Source organism: Amblyraja radiata, chromosome 18, assembly GCF_010909765.2.
Source record: "Amblyraja radiata isolate CabotCenter1 chromosome 18, sAmbRad1.1.pri, whole genome shotgun sequence".
In the NCBI taxonomy this organism is placed as follows: Eukaryota; Metazoa; Chordata; class Chondrichthyes; order Rajiformes; family Rajidae; genus Amblyraja; species Amblyraja radiata.
In genome coordinates, this window is record NC_045973.1 from 19,428,860 (window position 1) to 19,447,117 (window position 18,258).

Consider the following 18,258-nt stretch of genomic DNA (forward strand, 5'->3'; position numbering starts at 1 on the left):
TTATTAGTTAGAGAAATACTTTTGAAGGAGTAAAGCAGAAAGAAAAGGTACCTTCTCTCCATATCCTCGATCCTTGGTCATCATCTCCCGAAGTGTCTGCAGAACTTTGATGCATAACTTTTCTTCATTCTCTTCCAGAAGCTGCTTTGTGTGTTTAATTAGCCTATGAAAAATAACACCAAGTTCTCATTCGCAAAATTTTAATAGAGCAATTATCAAGAGAAATTATTTAAAAAAAATTAAGAGCCATTTTAACCAAATGCTGAAGTGGTGCGTCAACATCACCCTAGAGATGGGCAATAAACTGGTGTGGGCTGCTGCAACCGACGTCACATGACACAACAAATTTCAGATGGAAGGTCATTGATATGCTGCTTCGTTCTTCATACCTCCTGCCCAATCTAGTTTCCCAGTATTTTCTGCTTTTATTTCAGATTTCCAGTACCTGCCATATTTATTTATCAACAAATATCAAAATAGGACAATGAAAGAACAATATATTAGTGATTTAAGGACACCACAGCTTTGAATTGACAGCAGCTGCGAAATGCTTGGAGTTGAAAACATAAAGCAGCGCTGCCACTTTTTCTCAAACATGCGCACACTCACACCCACACTGTTAGATTCAGTTCTGCTAAAGTGTGATGAGGGAGCAAGAGAGATTGAGGTAAGAGGTGACAAAGACACAAGCAAATGTTATAAATTGATATAGAGGAGTAGATAATTTGTCCCTCGTTGCCCGCACCCCTGCCCCCGTCAATAAATTGATTTTTACCTCAGTGCCATTTTCCTGTACTGACCCCATATTCCCTCATATACAAAATATTTTGATCTCCATCATAAATGTATTCAGTGAATGAGCCTTTATAGCCCTCCTGGGGAGTGAATCCCAATGACTCATTATCTCTGGCAGAAGTAATTTTCTCTCATTGCAATCCAAAATGATTGTCGAGAGTCAAGAGTGTTTAAATGTCAGATGTACCAGCAACGCAACAATGACATTCTTACTTCTTGCTGCTTGCAGGCCTATTAATGCAATAACACACAAATAAATATATAAAAATCAATAATAAAATAAATTTATATCAGTAATTCTAGGTAACCAGACCGTAATAGTGCCAAACCAAAATCCATTGTGCAACAAAAACATAGTAGTCCATAGTAGATCATAGTTGCTGAGGTAAGAATGTGTTTGCTGTTGTGCAGTTTTCAAGAGCCTAATGGTTGCTGGTAAGAAGCTGTTCTTGAACCTGAAGGTCACAATTTTCAGGCTCCTGTACCTTCCTCCTGATGGTAGTTGTAGGTTGACAGCATGGTCAGGTTGGTGTCAGTCTTTGAAGATATTAGCTGCATTTTTGAGGCAGTGCCTCTTGTAGGTCCTTTCTATGATTGGGAAGCCAGTACCCATGATGGACCAGGCAATGTCTATCACTTTCTGCAGCCTCCTTTTATTACTGATAGTTCAAGTTACTGAACCAGTCTGTGGAGGCATTGATGATATTTCTTTGTGATTGCATAATCTGTAATACTGGATACAATCTTCAGGACAGATCTTCAGATGTGCATGTCCAGCAACCTTATTACACTGTCGTCCAGTCGATGAAGATAGGTTTGTGTATCTACGGCTTTCCCTTCCCAAAGTCAACCATTCGGCCCTTCAAGCCAGCACCGCCATTCAATGTGATCATGGCTAACATTTAGAGTAAGATTGTTGTTCTGGCATCAGTCAAATGAGATTATCAATCTCCCTCCTATATTCTAACAACAGTACCCTTTATTTGTGCCAACAACGATGGTGTCATTGGTGAATTTAAAGATAGAATTGGAGCTCTGTCACGCTACAGAGTCATGGATATCAAGAAAGTAGAGCAGAGGACTAAGCACATAGCCTTGAAGTGTTCTTGTGTTGATGGTTATTGAGGTGGAAGTGTTGTTGCCAAGTCATACTGATTGCGATTTGTCAATGAGGAGGTTGAGGATCCAACTGCATAGGGAAGATCAGAGACCCAATTCTCTTTGATAAGTGTAGAGGGGTTGACGGCATTGAACAATGAGCTGTAGCCGATGAACATGTGCATGTTCTTATTGCCCATGTGGTCCAGAGCGCAATGGAGAGACAGCAAAATTACTTGTCCTGTCGATCTGTTGTGCCAGTAGGTAAATTGTAGGGGGTCTAGACCCTTATTAAAGTAGGAGTTGATATACAGTGCCCTCCAGAGGCAGCGGCAGCAGCGATCCGACCTCGGAGGATCGGCCGCGGGCTCGGTGGACGACATCGTCGGGAGCTCGCAGGTCCCAGGTTGGTGACCTGCTCTCCGGAGCTCCCGCGACAACAGCTGCGTCCTCTGGACTGGAGGGACGCAGCTTCGGCGGCTTCGACCACCCCGGGCCGCGAGGTTGAACCGGCCCGGGGTGATTCAGCAGCGGGACTGACATTACTTACCATCACCCGGCGGGGTCAAAACATCCGAAGCCTGGATCGCCTCGGCACAGAGGGAGAATAAGAAGGGAAGAGACAAAGACTAAAGACTTTTGCCTTCCATCACAGTGAGGAGTATTCAACTCACTGTGGTGGATGTTAATTTGTGTTTTTTGTGTGTTTTTGTCATTTAAAAAAAACTATATGTAGGACTGCAAGGCAACGAAATTTCGTTCAGACCGCAAGGTCTGAATGACAATAAAGGCTACTTTGACTTTTGACTTTGACTTTGATAATGTTTGGGACAAAGATCCATCATTTATTTATTTGCCTCTGTACTCCACAATTTGAGATTTGTAATAGAAAAAAATCACATGTGGTTAAAGTGCGCATTCTCAGATTTTAATAAAGGCCATTGTTATACATTTTAGTTTCACCATGTAGAAATTACAGCTGTGTTTATACATAGTCCCCTATTTCAGGGCACCATAATGTTTGGGACACAAGGCTTCACAGGTGTTTGTAATTGCTCAGCTATGTTTAAATGCCTCCTTAATACAGGTATAAGAGGGCTCTCAGTACATAGTCTTTCCTCCAGTCTTTCCATCACCTTTGGAAACATTTATTGCTGTTTATCAACATGAGGACCAAAGTTGTGCCAATGAAAGTCAAATAAGCCATTATGAGACTGAGAAACAAGAATAAAACTTTTAGAGGCATCAGCCAAACCTAAGGCTTACCAAAATTAACTGTTTGGAACATTATTAAGAAGAAAGAGAGCACTGGTGAGCTTACTAATCGCAAAGGGACTGGCAGGCCAAGGAAGACCTCCACAGCTGATGACAGAAGAATTCTCTCAATAATAAAGAAAAATCCCCAAACATCTGTCCGACAGATCAGAAACACTCTTCAGGAGTCAGGTGTGGATTTGTCAATCATCACTGTCTGCATAAGACTTAATGAACAGAAATACAGAGGCTACACTGTTTAGCTGCAAATAGGATGGCCAGATTACAGTCTGCCAAGAAGTGCTTAAAAGAGCAACCACAGTTCTGGAAAAAGGTCTTGTGGACAGACGAGACGAAGATTAACTTATATCAGAGTAATGGCAAGAGCAAAGTATGGAGGAGAGAAGGAACTGCCCAAGATGCAAAGCATACCACCTCATGTGTGAAACATGTTGGTGGGGGTGTTATGGCCTGGGCATGTATGGCTGCTGAAGGTACTGGCTCACTTAACTTCATTGATGATACAACTGCTAATGGTAGTGGCATAATGAATTCTGAAGTGTATAGACACATCCTATCTGCTCAAGTTCAAACAAATGCCTCAAAACTCATTGGCCGGCGGTTCATTCTACAGCAAGACAATGATCCCAAACATACTGCTAAAACAACAAAGGAGTTTTTCAAAGCTAAAGAATGGTCAATTCTTGAGTGGCCAAGTCAATCACCCGATCTGAACCCAATTGAGCATGATTTTTATATGCTGAAGAGAAATCTGAAGGGGACTAGCCCCCAAAACAAGCATAAGCTAAAGATGGCTGCAATACGGCCTGGCAGAGCATCACCAGAGAAGACGCCCAGCAACTGGTGATGTCCATGAATCGCAGACTTCAAGCAGTTATTGCATGCAAAGGATATGCAACAAAAGACTAAACATGACTACTTTCATTTACATGACATTGGAGTGTCCCAAACATTATGGTGCCCTGAAATAGGGGAACTATGTATAAACACTGCTGTAATTTCTACATGGTGAAACAAAAATGTATAAAAATGGCCTTTTTTAAAATCTGACAATGTGCACTTTAACCACATGTGAATTTTTCTATTACAAATCTCAAATTGTGGAGTACACAGGCAAATAAATAAATGATGGGTCTGAAAGTCATCAGTCACTGAAAGTAACTATGCAGGTACAGCAGGCAGTGAAGAAAGCTTGAGAAGGTACATCGATGTTCTCCCTTTTCAAGTGAGCATAGAAAGCATTGAGCTTGTTTGGGAGTGATGCTCTGCTCTCACTTGAATTACTACTTGGTTTTGCCTTTTAGTTGCTAGCTTAGACCTCACGTGTCTCTTCACTTTCCCAGTGACCTTTTTGAGGTTGTTCCTGGACTTCTTATATGACCCTGAAAACCAAACTTGAATGCCCAAGATCTTGTCCTCAATAGATTGTAGACTTCCTGGGTCACCCAAGCTTTCTGGTTGGCAACATCCAGATTGTCTTGGTGGGAACACACTCCCCCTACTCACATTTCCTGATGAAGTCGGTAACGACCATGGTGGATTTGTTGGGGTCTGTTGCCGAGTTCGTGAACATCACCCAATCTAATGACACCAAGCAAGCACAAAGTTGTTCCTCTGCCTAATCAGTTCTCTGTAAGCATCACCACTGGACCTGAGCTCTTAGAGTCGCAGGAGGAAGGGGCACAGCCAGGTCGCCTGATTTTCCAAAGTGAGGGCTAGGGATGGAGCAGTTCAAGTTCAAGTTCAAGTGAGTTTATTGTCATGTGTCCCTGTATAGGACAATGAAATTCTTGCTTTGCTTCAGCACACAGAACATAGTAGGCATTTACTACAAAACAGATAAGTGTGTCCATATACCATGATATAAATATATACACACATGAATAAATAAACTGATAAAGTGCAAATAACAGAAAATGGGTTATTAATAATCAGAGTTTTGTCCGAGCCAGGTTTAATAGCCTGATGGCTATGGGGAAGTAGCTTTGATGGTATCTTTGATGGTGGGGTAGCAGTGGTCAAACCCTCATGTGAAACCATGTTCCCATTTCTTGATGTCCCAAGGATGGAAAACATCTTGAATTCAGCCACTGTAAAAAATCTACATGTTTCAAGGAAAATAACAGAGATTCTCCCCAGCTACTTAATTCTCCTCCTGGTAGGAATTGAGTGTTTATATTGTGTGTGGCGAAGAGAGCTGAACAATATATGTGACTCCTACTTGATCCATCCTCCCTCCTTTCGAAAGATGTTCATCTCCTTGTTGACTCATTGATGCCCAATATTGACTAATACAGAGCACTGACGAGATGGAAATGAGGTGACAACTGAAGGCAGTCCATTCTTCACCACTGCTCCAACTATCAGTGCCATGTCTTCATTTAATTAAGTCCTTGGATATATTGGGAGGACAATCAATAGATCTGCCTCCAAATCCACTTCCAACCCTAGTTTCTCCAAGGGGAAACATTTTTGATACTGCAACGTTTTCTATTAATTGCAGTGTATTCAATGCTACAATTAGAGAATAAATTATTGCATTTGTAGAAACTGATTGAGGACTTACTTGCAGATAAACCCTCCACTTTCACACTTCCGCCTTGCTTCAGTGTTCTCTGGGAAAAGCAGCTCTGGCCGATGGAGTACATCAACCAGTACAGAGAGTTCAGCCTGGACAAGGGGTCGGAGTCTATCTTCAAGTGCAGACACTATATCCTGCATTTCAACAAATGATGCCAATTAATCTACAATTCCACAATTTAAATAGATGCAAGTTAGACTTTCACAACACCATGCCAGAAATAGTCAACAAGTCAATTTTCAATAGAATTCATCCACTTTCAATGGGAACCCATTTAACCTATAGATATACTGTAATTGCAAGATCATACATGAAGGATTATGATTGCACCACAGAAAGTAGTGCCATCATTTGGATGGATATATGGATGAGAGTTTAGAGAGATATGGCCACATGCGGGCAGGTGAGATTAATGTAGATGGGGCTTCTTGGTCGGCATGGGCAAGTTTGGCCAAAGGGCCCGCTTCCATGCTGTTGTGTCTATGTATTCTAAAATCTTTGCTAAAATCTAACACTATAATTTAAGCAGCAGTAATTGTATTGGATGCCATTTGTGTGAAAGAAAGATTTGAAATTAGAATTGTTCCCTCTCTCTCAACTCACTGTGTAGAAAATGACCCTTACGATGAGGATAATACTGGATACAGGACTAGACTAGGAAGAGTTAGAATCCTAGCTCTGATGAGATGGCAGGTGGGATGCTACAATTTACTTCATCAATCCAACATTATGGATTTAGAACACAGAAATAGCCTGCGTTTCCAGCTCTTTTCATACATTTATCTTCAGTGCTTTAGCTACATTAATGAATATTGCTGTTATGATCACAATAGATTAGAATTATTGCATTTAAAAATTGTAACTACAGTATATAGTTGGTTATATTTTTGTTTTGCCAAACAGTAATTAGCCAGGTTTCTCCCAAAAAAGAGATTTTTTTTCTCTCAGTGGCTTTTAGTGAGCAATGCCAACCAAGCAAGAACTCGGCTTTTACCCCACTTCCACCTCATGCTCAACACAATTCATCTCATCATCAGAGTGCCCGTGAGAGAAGAGGAACAAACTGGATGGATTATAGACACAAAGAAGGGAAAAGTACCAGGAATTAAAGAACCATTGAACAAGCATAATAAAGGAAAGATATGCAAACAGACATGGTACCAACAGGGATAGAAGATCTTCAAAGAAAAAGCACAGAGCTGCAGAAAGGAAAAGAATGAGTCTTAGGATGACAAAAATATGGAAACAGCAGCAAAATAAATGAATCAAAATCGATGATGTAGGAGGACACTGCTGCGTTTTAAGACCTACACTTTTCTGCTCACCTGCAACCGCTCAATAATATTCCGATAATCTCGAGAGGCGGCAAGAACAGAATCTCTCCGAGCGGCGTTCCGTGCCGACATTCGCCAACTCATTGCGGTCTTCTGTACAATGTTGTGAGACTTGAGGAAGAGATTGTTAACCTGACTGTCCAGGTCTACGGGGATGGCTATGGCTCTGCTCTTGGCTGTAACGGAGACCAAGCAAATTAAAGCATTCAACTTGCATTTGAGAACAACATAAATGTAAAAGTTTTAGTGAAAGCTCTTATAGAGCGCGAAGGCAGTTATGCTGAAACATTCTAAACTCGGTGAACAAAGGGCATCAAGATGGCCTTTCTCTCAAGATGGTGGCTTGCTTGGCCTTGACTACTTTGATTGGACACCAGGATAATTATGCATTCTAACCAAGGAACTGAAAATTGAATAGTTTAGTCATTAGTTAATTGTCTAAAGCCAATTACAAAGCCATTTAAATAAAATCAAGTTATTTTGTGACAGATAGGGAGGACTCTGGAGAGCTCTGTCTCTTTTCCTCTCTTCTCTGCGGTTTTGCTGCCTTTGAGACTCTGCCCATTCTCACTCTCTTCTAAGTTTTCTCTGAATTTCACGCTTCTACACATTGCAGCAGCCATTTCTCACCAAGGATAGCATTGCAGGTACGTGCAGCCTTGGTGTATTGCTAGAAACTGCTTCCACTAGCTTTGCCTCAAGTAAAAAAACAGAAAGAATAATTGACTAACAGTGTGGCAATCACTTTATCATCTCTCGGTAGGTAGAGTTAGTGCCTGATTTAATAATGCATACAGGTCAAAATCCTGTCCCACATCGCACTCCAAGATCTTACACCATGCCTGTCTTATAACATTTCCAAATATTAGCAAACCATCATTTGCTGCTTATGTCCAATAACTAATTGTTTAATCTCCTTTCAGAACTTGATCTTCCTTGACAGCAAGACATTTTGCATTGCTGAATTCATGTCATGATACATTCTCACCACCCCAGCTTCCATGTAACCTGACAATTTAATGTAAGACGATTCAGCAGCACAGTTGCATGCCGTTCTTCTGTGGCACCCGTTTCATACAGAGCCCTGGTTAATGAGACCTAGAGACTGCAAAGCCATGAAAGAGGTTCACATGAAGCAGATTCTGCCAATGCTCCAAATCAGAAGCTAATGATCAAAGTGGCCATAGGTTGATGCAGAAATGGGGTAACTTCAATACCTGCCAGACCAGTTAAAAAAAAATTAGGATGAAGCCGAAGAAGTTAATTGCCCCTTCAGATCAACATCCATTCATCAGAACAGATGACAGATCTGACCTGAAATGTTAACTCTTCACAGATGCTGCCTGATAGAGTCCTAGTGTTGTCGTCATACAGCGTGCAAACAGGCCCTTCAGCCCCACTTGCCTACACCGACCAACATGTCCCATCTATATGTCCCACCTGCCTGCAATTGGCCCGTATCCCTCTAAACGCATCCTATCCATGTACCTGTCCAAATGGGTTCTTATAACGTTGCGATAGTACCTGCTAAGTATCTGATCTGTTAAGTGTCTTTACACTGTTTTTATCCCGCTTTTTATCTGTATTACTTGATAAAGAATGTTTGTGAACAATGGTCACAAATGAACAAAAGAGAAAGTAACAGAGAATAATCGGCGGTGGTATATTAAAATCGGATTTTTTTCCCCACTGCTGAGGTACCCTGTGGCTTTAGGTACGGTGATACTCCTCACAGAGTTGTAGCAGAATATAGCATCCTATAACAGCCTTGCTATCAGCCCACACACCAGCTGCCAGTAAAATACTTACCTACTTCTGAAAGCACCTTAATGCAACTCTCAACCGAAGCCTTCTGGGTGGCAGACAGCCAAGGGCAGTGGTAGACTCTGAACACTCCTTGCAATAGTTGCACGAAGATCGGCTGGCGAGTCTGAATAATAAAAAAAAAAATAACAGTTTGCTTTGCGCCAAATATTTATTGAAACAAAAATAACCAAAGGCTACCACTGGTACACTGCCACAACAGAAAACACAAATAGTTCCTTTCCCGACGGAGTTTACAAGCACAATATGTAGCACAGCTGAAATGCAGAATTAAAACTTGAATTGTTAAGGGTGAGCAAAGCCCAATTTCTGATACTAGGTTATTAAAACTGAGAAAGATTTCAAAGGTTAAATATCAAAAGTAACACTTCACGCAAACTCCACACAAGTGCAGTCGAATCAGGAATAACCACCACAGACCATGCAAATGGACAGAATCTGCTCCCTCATACAGGGCAACTGTGATTTAGGTGATATCCACTGCAAATCTCCATTGTTACCTGTAAGAGTTTCTATCTTAACCTTGCCTTCTCGGTTGAGGAAGCGCCAGACAAAAGACTTGGGGGAAAAAAAGAAATGATTGTAATGTCATGGTGAAAGAACAGGTATGATGGGTCAAAGGGCACTTTTTAGCTCAGTCTTATTTTGCACTCTGCTGTCACTTGTCTGTTTGGCATGATCATCATGCCACCATCTTAGCAAAGACCTGTATTAAACATACATAGTAATATGGAAGTGTCTTGAGAGCAGTCAGTGTTACAGTCGAAGAAGTACTGAAGGTACCGTTGTGTATGAAGGTAGACAACTCTCCAGGGCCTGATTAGATATATCTGAGGACATTGCAGGAAACTAGAGAGGAAATTGCGGGAACCCTGGTTGAAATTAACGAGTCGTCCTTAAATACAGGAGAGGTGCTGGAAGACTGGAGGGTGACAAATGTTGTGCCTCTTTTCAAGAAGGGCTGCAGGGAAAATGCTGGGAACTATACGTCAGTGAGCTTAACATCTGTAGTTGGAAAATTACTAGAGATTATTCTGAGGGATAGGTTATACAGGCATTTGGATGGGCAAGGGCTGATTAGGGATCATCAGCACGGTTTTGTACGTGGGAGGTCGTGTCTCACCAATATGATTGATTTTTTTGAAGACGTGATTAAAAAGGTTGAAGAGGGCAGAGCTGTAAATGTTGTGTACATGGATTTCAGTAAGGCATTCGACAAGGTTCATCGTAGGCTGCTCTGGAAGGTTAGATCACATGGGATCCAAGGAGAGATAGCTGAATGGATAACAAATAGGCTCCATGGAAGGAAGGAGAGGGTGATGTTGGAAGGTTGCTTCTCGGACTGGAGGCCTGTGACTAGTGATGTGCCTCAGGGTTCGATGCTGGGCCCGTTACTGTATGTCATCCACATCAATGATTTGGATGAGAACATAAAGGGCAAAATTAGCAAGTTTGCTGATGATACAAAAGTGAGTGGTTTTGCAGATAGTGAAGATGGTTGTGAAAGATTGCAGCAGGATCTGGATTGATTTGCCAGGTGGGCGGAGGAATGGTTGATGGAATTTAGGAGTACAGGTGTATGGTTCCTTGAAGGTCAAGTCACAGGTAGATAAGGTGGTCAAAAAGGCTTTTGGCACTTTGGCCTTCATCAGTCAGAGTATTGAGTATAGAAGTTGGGAGGTCGTGTTGCAGTTGTATAAGACGTTGGTAAGACCGTATTTAGAATATTGTGTTCAGTTTTGGGCACCATGTTATAGGAAAGATATTGTCAAAGGGTTCAGAAAAGATTTACAAGAATGTTTCCAGGACTAGAGGGTGTGAGCTATAGGGAGAAGTTGAGTAGGCTGGGTCTCTATTCTATGGAGCGCAATAGGATGAGGGGGGGGGGGGGGTGTCATATAGAGGTGTACAAAATCATGAGAGAGTCTCTTGCCCAGAGTAGGAGAATCAAGGACCACAGGACAGAGGTTCAAGGTGAAGGGGAATAGATTTTATAGGAATCTGAGGAGTGGTGGGTGTATGGAACAAGCTGCCAGAGGAGGTAGTTGAGACTGGGATTATACCATCTTTTAAGAAACAGTTAGACAGGTACATTGATTGGACAGGTTTGGAAGGATATGGACCGAGTGCAGGCAAGTGGGGCTAATGTACCTGGGACATTGTTGGCCGGTGTGGGCCAGTTGGGCCGAAGGGCCTGTTTCCACACTGTATCACTCTATGACTAACCTGCAGTATTCACCAAAGATTGGGAATTATCATACTGCAAATCTGAATTATATGTTCTACTCAACCAGCTGATGATTAAATGGAACTGGAAATTAGTTTCTGGACAGCATCTGGAACAATGAACTTAATAGAAAAGTAAATTTGCAATTTAACACAAAATCTAATTTGGCAATTATTTGTAAAGGAACTTGATAATCATATTAACCAAGAACCTTAGAAGATGTAAAGGAATGAACGAATACATATACTGTAATTATGAGAAACATCTGTTTTTTCGAAAACTATCCATTGGGCGCAATGGTGGCGCAGCGGTAGAGTTGCTGCCTTATAGTGCAAGAGACATTGGTTCGATCTTAACTGCAGGTGCTGTCTGTATGCAGTTTGTACATTCTCCCCATGACCGCATGCATTTTCACTGGGTGCTCCAGTTTCCTCCCACACTCCAAAGACTTACAGTTTTGCAGGTTAATTGGCTTGGTATAAAAGTAAATTGTCCCCAGTGTGTGCAGGGTCGTGTGAATCGTTGGTCGGTGTGAACTCGGTTGGCCGAAGGGCCTGTTTCCGCATTGTATCTCTAAACAAAACTAAACTTACCACAAGACCATGAGAGATGGATCACATGACCACCATAATTTGGTCAGATTGTTCCTTGCAGTAGCTCTGCAGTCCAAATTTGGATTAATTCATTCACTTTTCCGCTCAATCTATTAAAGCTGATTTTTTAATAAATTTGTCTCAACTACATTTTACTTAGCAGTTATATTTAATGCTGTTTGCCACTCAGTGTGGCACAGTTGGTCACACTTGAATCAGAAGGTTATAGTTTCAGACCCCAATACAGGATTTGTGCTGATAATCAGCACAGCACTCACTACTATGTACATCTGCTGCCTTGGGCAAGGGTCAACTTTCAGTTGAGTTGCAGAAATGGGGCTGGGATCCTCCCAATTTACTCGGGTGGATTAAAAAAAAGGTCCCATGCAACTATGCTAGTTAGAGGAGGTTTTACATGGTGTCCTGGCCAACAAATTAACCAAGTATTATCGGATTAATTATCTCCCTACTTAGAAGGAGGACTTTGGTTTAGGTTTATTATTATTGTCATGTGTACTGAGGAATAGTAAATATCTTTGTTTTGTATGTAATCCAATCAGATCAGATAACACCATTAATAAATAAAATCAAGTCAAACTCAAGTAGAATAGGTGGAGCAAAGGGGAAGATATAGAGTGCAGAATATAGATCTCAGCATGATAGTGCATCAGTTCCATAGACTAATGCCAATGTCCACAATAGGATAGAGGTGAATTGGACAGCACCTAAGCTTACAGAAGGACCATTCAGAAGCATGATAAAAGGGGAAGAAGCTGTTCCTGAGTCTGGTGGTGCACATTTTCAACCTTCTGAATCCTTGTCGTTCATTGATCAATCAATATGCTTCGTGATTCTACCACAATTATCTGGAGTAGAGAATTTCAAAGATTTGTGACCTTCATAGAAAACTCTCTTCCTCTCCTGCATCTGAATTGAAATGGAGGTCCCCTTATCCACTAGTTACGCCCCATCCCACCAAGGAAAAATTCCTCTCAGCATCCATCCTGTTAATCTCCCTCAGATTTACATTTCCCCAAAATCATCTCTGCTCCAATGAGTTCAGGCTCAACCTTTCTTCATACATCAATTCTTTATCCCTAAATTAACCTGGTAAACTTTCACAATATTGTCTCCATTGCAAACAAACCCATCCTTAAAGACGGAGATGGAAATATCTGCAGGAGTCCAAGTGTGGCCTCACCAGCCCCCTGTATACTGCAGGAAAATTTGCCTCCTGATCTACCTCTTACCCCTTACAACAAAGACTATTGCTTTCTCAATTACTTGGTGGACCCACCTATACCCAGATCCTTTTGTACTCCAACATTTTGTGGGCTCACACTTTTTAATAATAATGATTTACTTATTCATTCTTCCTTCCCAACTGAAGAAGCTCGTGTCCTTACACAATATATTTCATCTGCAAACTAGTCAACTGTTCACTAACTATAGCCCTTTGCAGGTCTTTGTTTCTGTCACAACTCTTCTTATTTGGCCATTGTACGCATTGTCCTTTCATCCAGGCAATAGAGTGTAAAACGGTGAAGTTCCAGCACTGTTACCTGTGGCACCCCACCAGTTATGGACTGCCAATCCAAATATGACTCATTTATCCAAACTCTAATGTTATTAATTATTTATTAGAAGGGTTTCAGCCCGAAACGTTGCCTATTTCCTTCGCTCCATAGATGCTGCTGCACCCACTGAGTTTTTCCAGCTTTTTTGTGTGCCTCTGATTTTATTAGTTTGCCACAATCATACCATACCTGCCCAACCCTCTTCATGGCACCATGCCATACACATTCAGGAAATCCAAATAAATACATCTACCTTTTCACTTTATCTCTTTTTTAATGTCCTGCTACTACTTCCTTGAAGCCTTATAGGATTTGATCCATGTTCTGAGCATTATGTATTTATGCTAAACAGAATCTGTCAAAGCCAATAAAAGGGATAAATGTTTAGGATGCAGCTCATTCAGACACTTGCTGAGCCCTTCCCTTCTTTCTGCAGGTGCGGTGCATAGATAGCATTTTCTGCATTCCACTGCTTGTGTTCCTTGCCTAATCTCTGGTGTTGTCACACAATCATTTTCTTGGCTGCGAAATTCAATTCAGGTTAAAAGTAAGATATTAAATCCCCTTTAATAATCTGAACGCAGTCATACAAAGGGTCAGAGGCTGTTTATTTAAATAAGGATGATAAAATCAGAATTTTAATTCATTCATATTGGTCATCTCCAGTGTCTTTGTGAAATTGTTTATCACAATTGCCAAAGGCAATTCTGTTTATGATCTGCAATGAAATGCAATAGAGCTGCAGTGTGCCAAGAATGCCTTTAATTCCACTCCAAACATTAGGTTCATAATGAACAATCCTGCAAAGCCAACAGAGAGAATCACTTTAGCAGGATTAGACTGAAGGTCAAGTCTGTCAGCCAGTGCTCTGGTTCAAACCCACACATTCGTATTACACTAACAGACCAGCATGAACATTGGATGGACCAGAAGAGGAATTTTGTTTTAGAAAGTGAGTTACAATGTTCTGGAATGAAAGGGCAGCTGAAGATAATTCAGCCACAGAAAGGATTTGGTTTAAATTATTGACAATGAAATAATATGAAGGACTAAAGAATAGAGAGAACTGAAATAGATTTAATTGGAGAGTGTTGTCAAAGAACAATGGGCCAAATAGCCTCCACCAATAATCTGAGCGATAACATCCATCCTGCAACAACTGACTGGCACAGCCAGACACAAAAACTTCTGCTAATTGATTATTTGATCACCACCAACCACAAAGCGGCCTGTTGGATCTTGCTGTAAGTGACTTGATTGATGAATTTTCTACATTACAACAGTGCCTAATCTTCAAAATTATTCCACTCAATGGTTTAAAAGACATTTGGACAGATTATGTAGATAGGGAGGGTTTAGAGGTCTATGGGCCAAATACAGATGGGACTAGCCCAATATGCCCACTTAGTCAGCATGGCAATACGGGCTGAAGGGCCTGTTTCCATGCTGTGCAAGCTCTATTACTCCATGTTCCAACATGCCTTCTAGCCAGAGGTCATGAAAGACACAATATCAACTGACTTCAGAGTCCATTTTTTAAACTTTCACACAGAAGCTTTTGTCAGGTCAGGAGACAAAATATCATGGATGATACTGCATTTTTCCTGGTTAAAAAAAGATTGGTGGAGGAACTCAGCGAGTCAGACAGCATCTATGAAGGGAAATGGACAAAAGATGTTTTGGGTCAGGACCCTTCTTCTGACTTATGGAGTTGAGGGGTCCCAACCCAAAACCCTGGAGAAAAAAAATAACCACTTTCTGTATGAAGGAATACTTGGTGAAATTTTCAGCCTTTATCCATCTGTGAAACCTTTATCCATTTCCAAGAGAATGTCACTGTGCTGTGCATATGTGACAATAAAGAACCATTCAACCATCTGTTGAAAAATGCATTTCAAGGTTAAGATCTTAAACCCAGCATAATGTTTATGGTCAAAAGTATGGTCATCAGTCACTCCAGTGTCCAGAAACTCAGAGAGGCGGCACGTCACCTGTGAACTTAAGGGATTCTCTAAGACGAGAGAAAGTCATGTATTAAATGGAGCATCTAACTAGGATAAGACTGAAACATTTCTGAACATTATTTTCTAAATTAAGTGCATTTGTTCTCCAACCTGTGAATGCAATGAAAGATTGTCCTGTAATCTGTGAAAAAAGTCATGGATAGAGACTGGAAGATGAAAAGTTGATGATAAAAGAGCTAAGACTTACTCATTCAAGTGTGGAATTATAGATCAGGAGATCGATCAGAACCTCACTTGAATTTCTGATTCTGTTGATCATCCCTGTATTCACCTTCCCTTGAACAATGAACCCCATGAGAATCATTTTAACTTACCACACAAGGGGCAAGCAAATGTAATCAATATGCTTTATTACCCAATTTTAAAATCATAGCTGGTGAAGATCTGGAGAATATTGTAATGAAGAGGCCTAAATTCAACTACAAAAAAAATCTATAGTTTAAAATAAGTGGCTTGTGCAATGCAACATTTCTTTCCAGTTTGCTGGCAAGTCTGGAATTTTCTTCATAAAAAAACATAATTTTAGAGATGAGATTATAAACACACACTTTACTAATGTTGCATTTAGAGGCTTTGATTTGCATGTACAAACCTCTATAGTTTAATATAAAAACTCAAGAGCACATTTCCTCTATTAATACTTTACAAAACATGGATGCCAGAACCAGAATTTATCGATTAAAAACAAATAAAAACAAAGTAACCAGGCTCCTTCTCCCAACTCATGGGTCTGAAGAAGGGTCTTGACCCGAAACGTCACCTATTCCTCTTCTCCAAAGATGCTGCCTGACCCGCTGTGTTACTCCAGCATTTTGTGTCCATTTTCATATGCATGACTTGATGTTTCAGTCTCCTCTAAAATGGGCGAGGGATGCAATTCAGTCAATGACTTGCTTCCTTCATTAGGCTTATATAAGCCTGTGGTGAATGACATTATGTATGAGGCTGCAACTCCGTCTTTAGCTTGAGCCTCAAACAAAAATGCAATGGGTCAGTCTTTCCTCCACTTCCACAGCTAAACAGTTGTTCGATGTAGCCAGAGAAAAAGTCAAGGCTGCAAAGCTGTTCTCAGTCTACAATGTAGCTTGATACCCTGCCTCAGGACTGTAATGAATAATGTAACACAACAGCACATAACAAAGAAGGAAATCATTAATCCTCAACTTTGCCAAAAGTCAGTTTCTGGGTTGCAAAAAAATGTGTAGGTTTTTTCTTTCTATTTCATCTTAGCAATCATATAATTTTCTTTTGCTATATCTATACAAGAACATCCATTTATGCATTAGTTCCCCTGCATCAAAAGGGTAAGGGAGGAAAATAGGTACGGGAAGTTCAGTAACACACATAACAATTTGAGGTGATGGTATGCTGTACCTGTAAACTTGTGCTTTGATCAGAAAAGGGAGAGCTAAAGAAAGTTGTGACAATGCTCATGACTATTTCAGTGACGTATACCTCCAAGACATTGTCAGTATGTTTTCGGTCAGTGGTATTGTTGCACACCTGAAAGATGAGAACATTGTAATTTATTGCATCAGAACACCAACCCCTTCATAAGACTGCTGCACTTTGCACAAGATTCAGTTAAAACAAAGAATTTGATATAAAATAAGTGGTATCACAGACAGTGTAGATGGTTACCAAGAGCTGCAGCAGGATCTTGACCAGGTAGGCAAATGGGATGAAGAATGGTTAATGAAGCTGAATTCACTTAAGTGTGAGGTATTGCATTTTGCCAAGTCAAACCAGGGCAGGACCTTCACGGTGAACAACAGAGCCCTTGGGAATGTTGTGGAGCAGAGGGATCCAGGAGCACAGGTACACAGCCCCCTGAAATTTCCATCACAGGTAGATAAGGTGGTAAAGAAGGCAGGGAATTAAATAGAGAAGATTGGACATCGCGTTACAACTGTACAAGATGTTGCTGAGGCCACTCTTGGGAGTATTGTCACTGAGCTATAGGAAATATGCCTTTAATCTGGAAAGAGTGAAGATTTGTGAGGATGTTGCAAGGACTCAAGGTTTGAGCTATGAGAGGTTGCACAGGCTAGGACTTTATTCCTTAGAACGCAGGAGACTGAGAAGAGATCTTATAGAGGTGTATTAAATCATGAGGTTCAGATACAAGGTGAATGCACAGAATCTTCTTGTCAGGGTAGGGAATCAAGAACTAGAGGTCATAGGTTTAAGGTGAGAAGAAAACATTTAATGCGAACCAGAGGGGCAACTTTTTCCACAGGTGGTGGTGGGTATATGGTACTAGCTGCCAGATGAAGCAGTTGCGATATGTATAATAGCATTTAAAAGACATTTGGACAGATATGTGGAGAGGAATGGTTTAGAGTGATATGAGCAAATGCTGGCAAATGGGACTAGTTTAGAAGATGTATCTTGGTCGACATTGAGAAATTGGGCCGACGGGCCTGTTTCCATGTTTTTGACTCTCTAACTGCAGTTTGGAAAGATGCCAGAATTTATCTGGGAAAGGCGATGGATTACAGGAAAGAAGGGTTTGATGGTATAGATTTGTACAGCCTGGAAACATGCTGAATGAATCCGTGACTATGATGTACAATTCAGCCTGATCTGGTAATCAAGCATTCATTTATACTCATCATCACTAATCATATTTTATTCTCCTCATATTCCTATCAACTCCACCCAAATTCTATCATCCTGCACATTAGGGGCAATTAACAGTGACTAATTAACCTACCAATTTGCACATGATTGGGATGTGGAAGGAGACCATAAAACTTGGGGAAAATCAATGCTGTCAGAGGGAGGAAATTAAAATTCTGTGGATACAGTACTCGTGGTCAGGAGTGAACAAGGCGGCACAGTGGCGCAGTGGTAGAGTTGCTACATTATGGCACCAGGTTCGATCCTGACTACAGGTGCTGTTGGCACGGAGTTTGTACGTTCTCCCT

The 18,258-nt window shown here is 41.0% G+C and overlaps 1 protein-coding gene across 5 annotated transcripts in view; it reads right to left on the minus strand.

The window, feature by feature from the left end:
- Positions 1 to 18,258, minus strand: part of itpr1 (inositol 1,4,5-trisphosphate receptor type 1) — a 375,823-nt gene that overhangs the window by 211,787 nt on the left and 145,778 nt on the right. For all 5 annotated transcript variants that reach the window (XM_033036757.1, XM_033036758.1, XM_033036760.1 and 2 more), the window contains exons 34-38: positions 16,703 to 16,831; positions 8,893 to 9,013; positions 7,075 to 7,259; positions 5,735 to 5,883; positions 52 to 163 (exon numbers count right to left, since the gene is read on the minus strand). In XM_033036757.1, the coding sequence (XP_032892648.1) occupies positions 52 to 163; positions 5,735 to 5,883; positions 7,075 to 7,259; positions 8,893 to 9,013; positions 16,703 to 16,831 (696 nt within the window). The remainder of the gene's footprint in view (positions 1 to 51; positions 164 to 5,734; positions 5,884 to 7,074; positions 7,260 to 8,892; positions 9,014 to 16,702; positions 16,832 to 18,258) is intronic.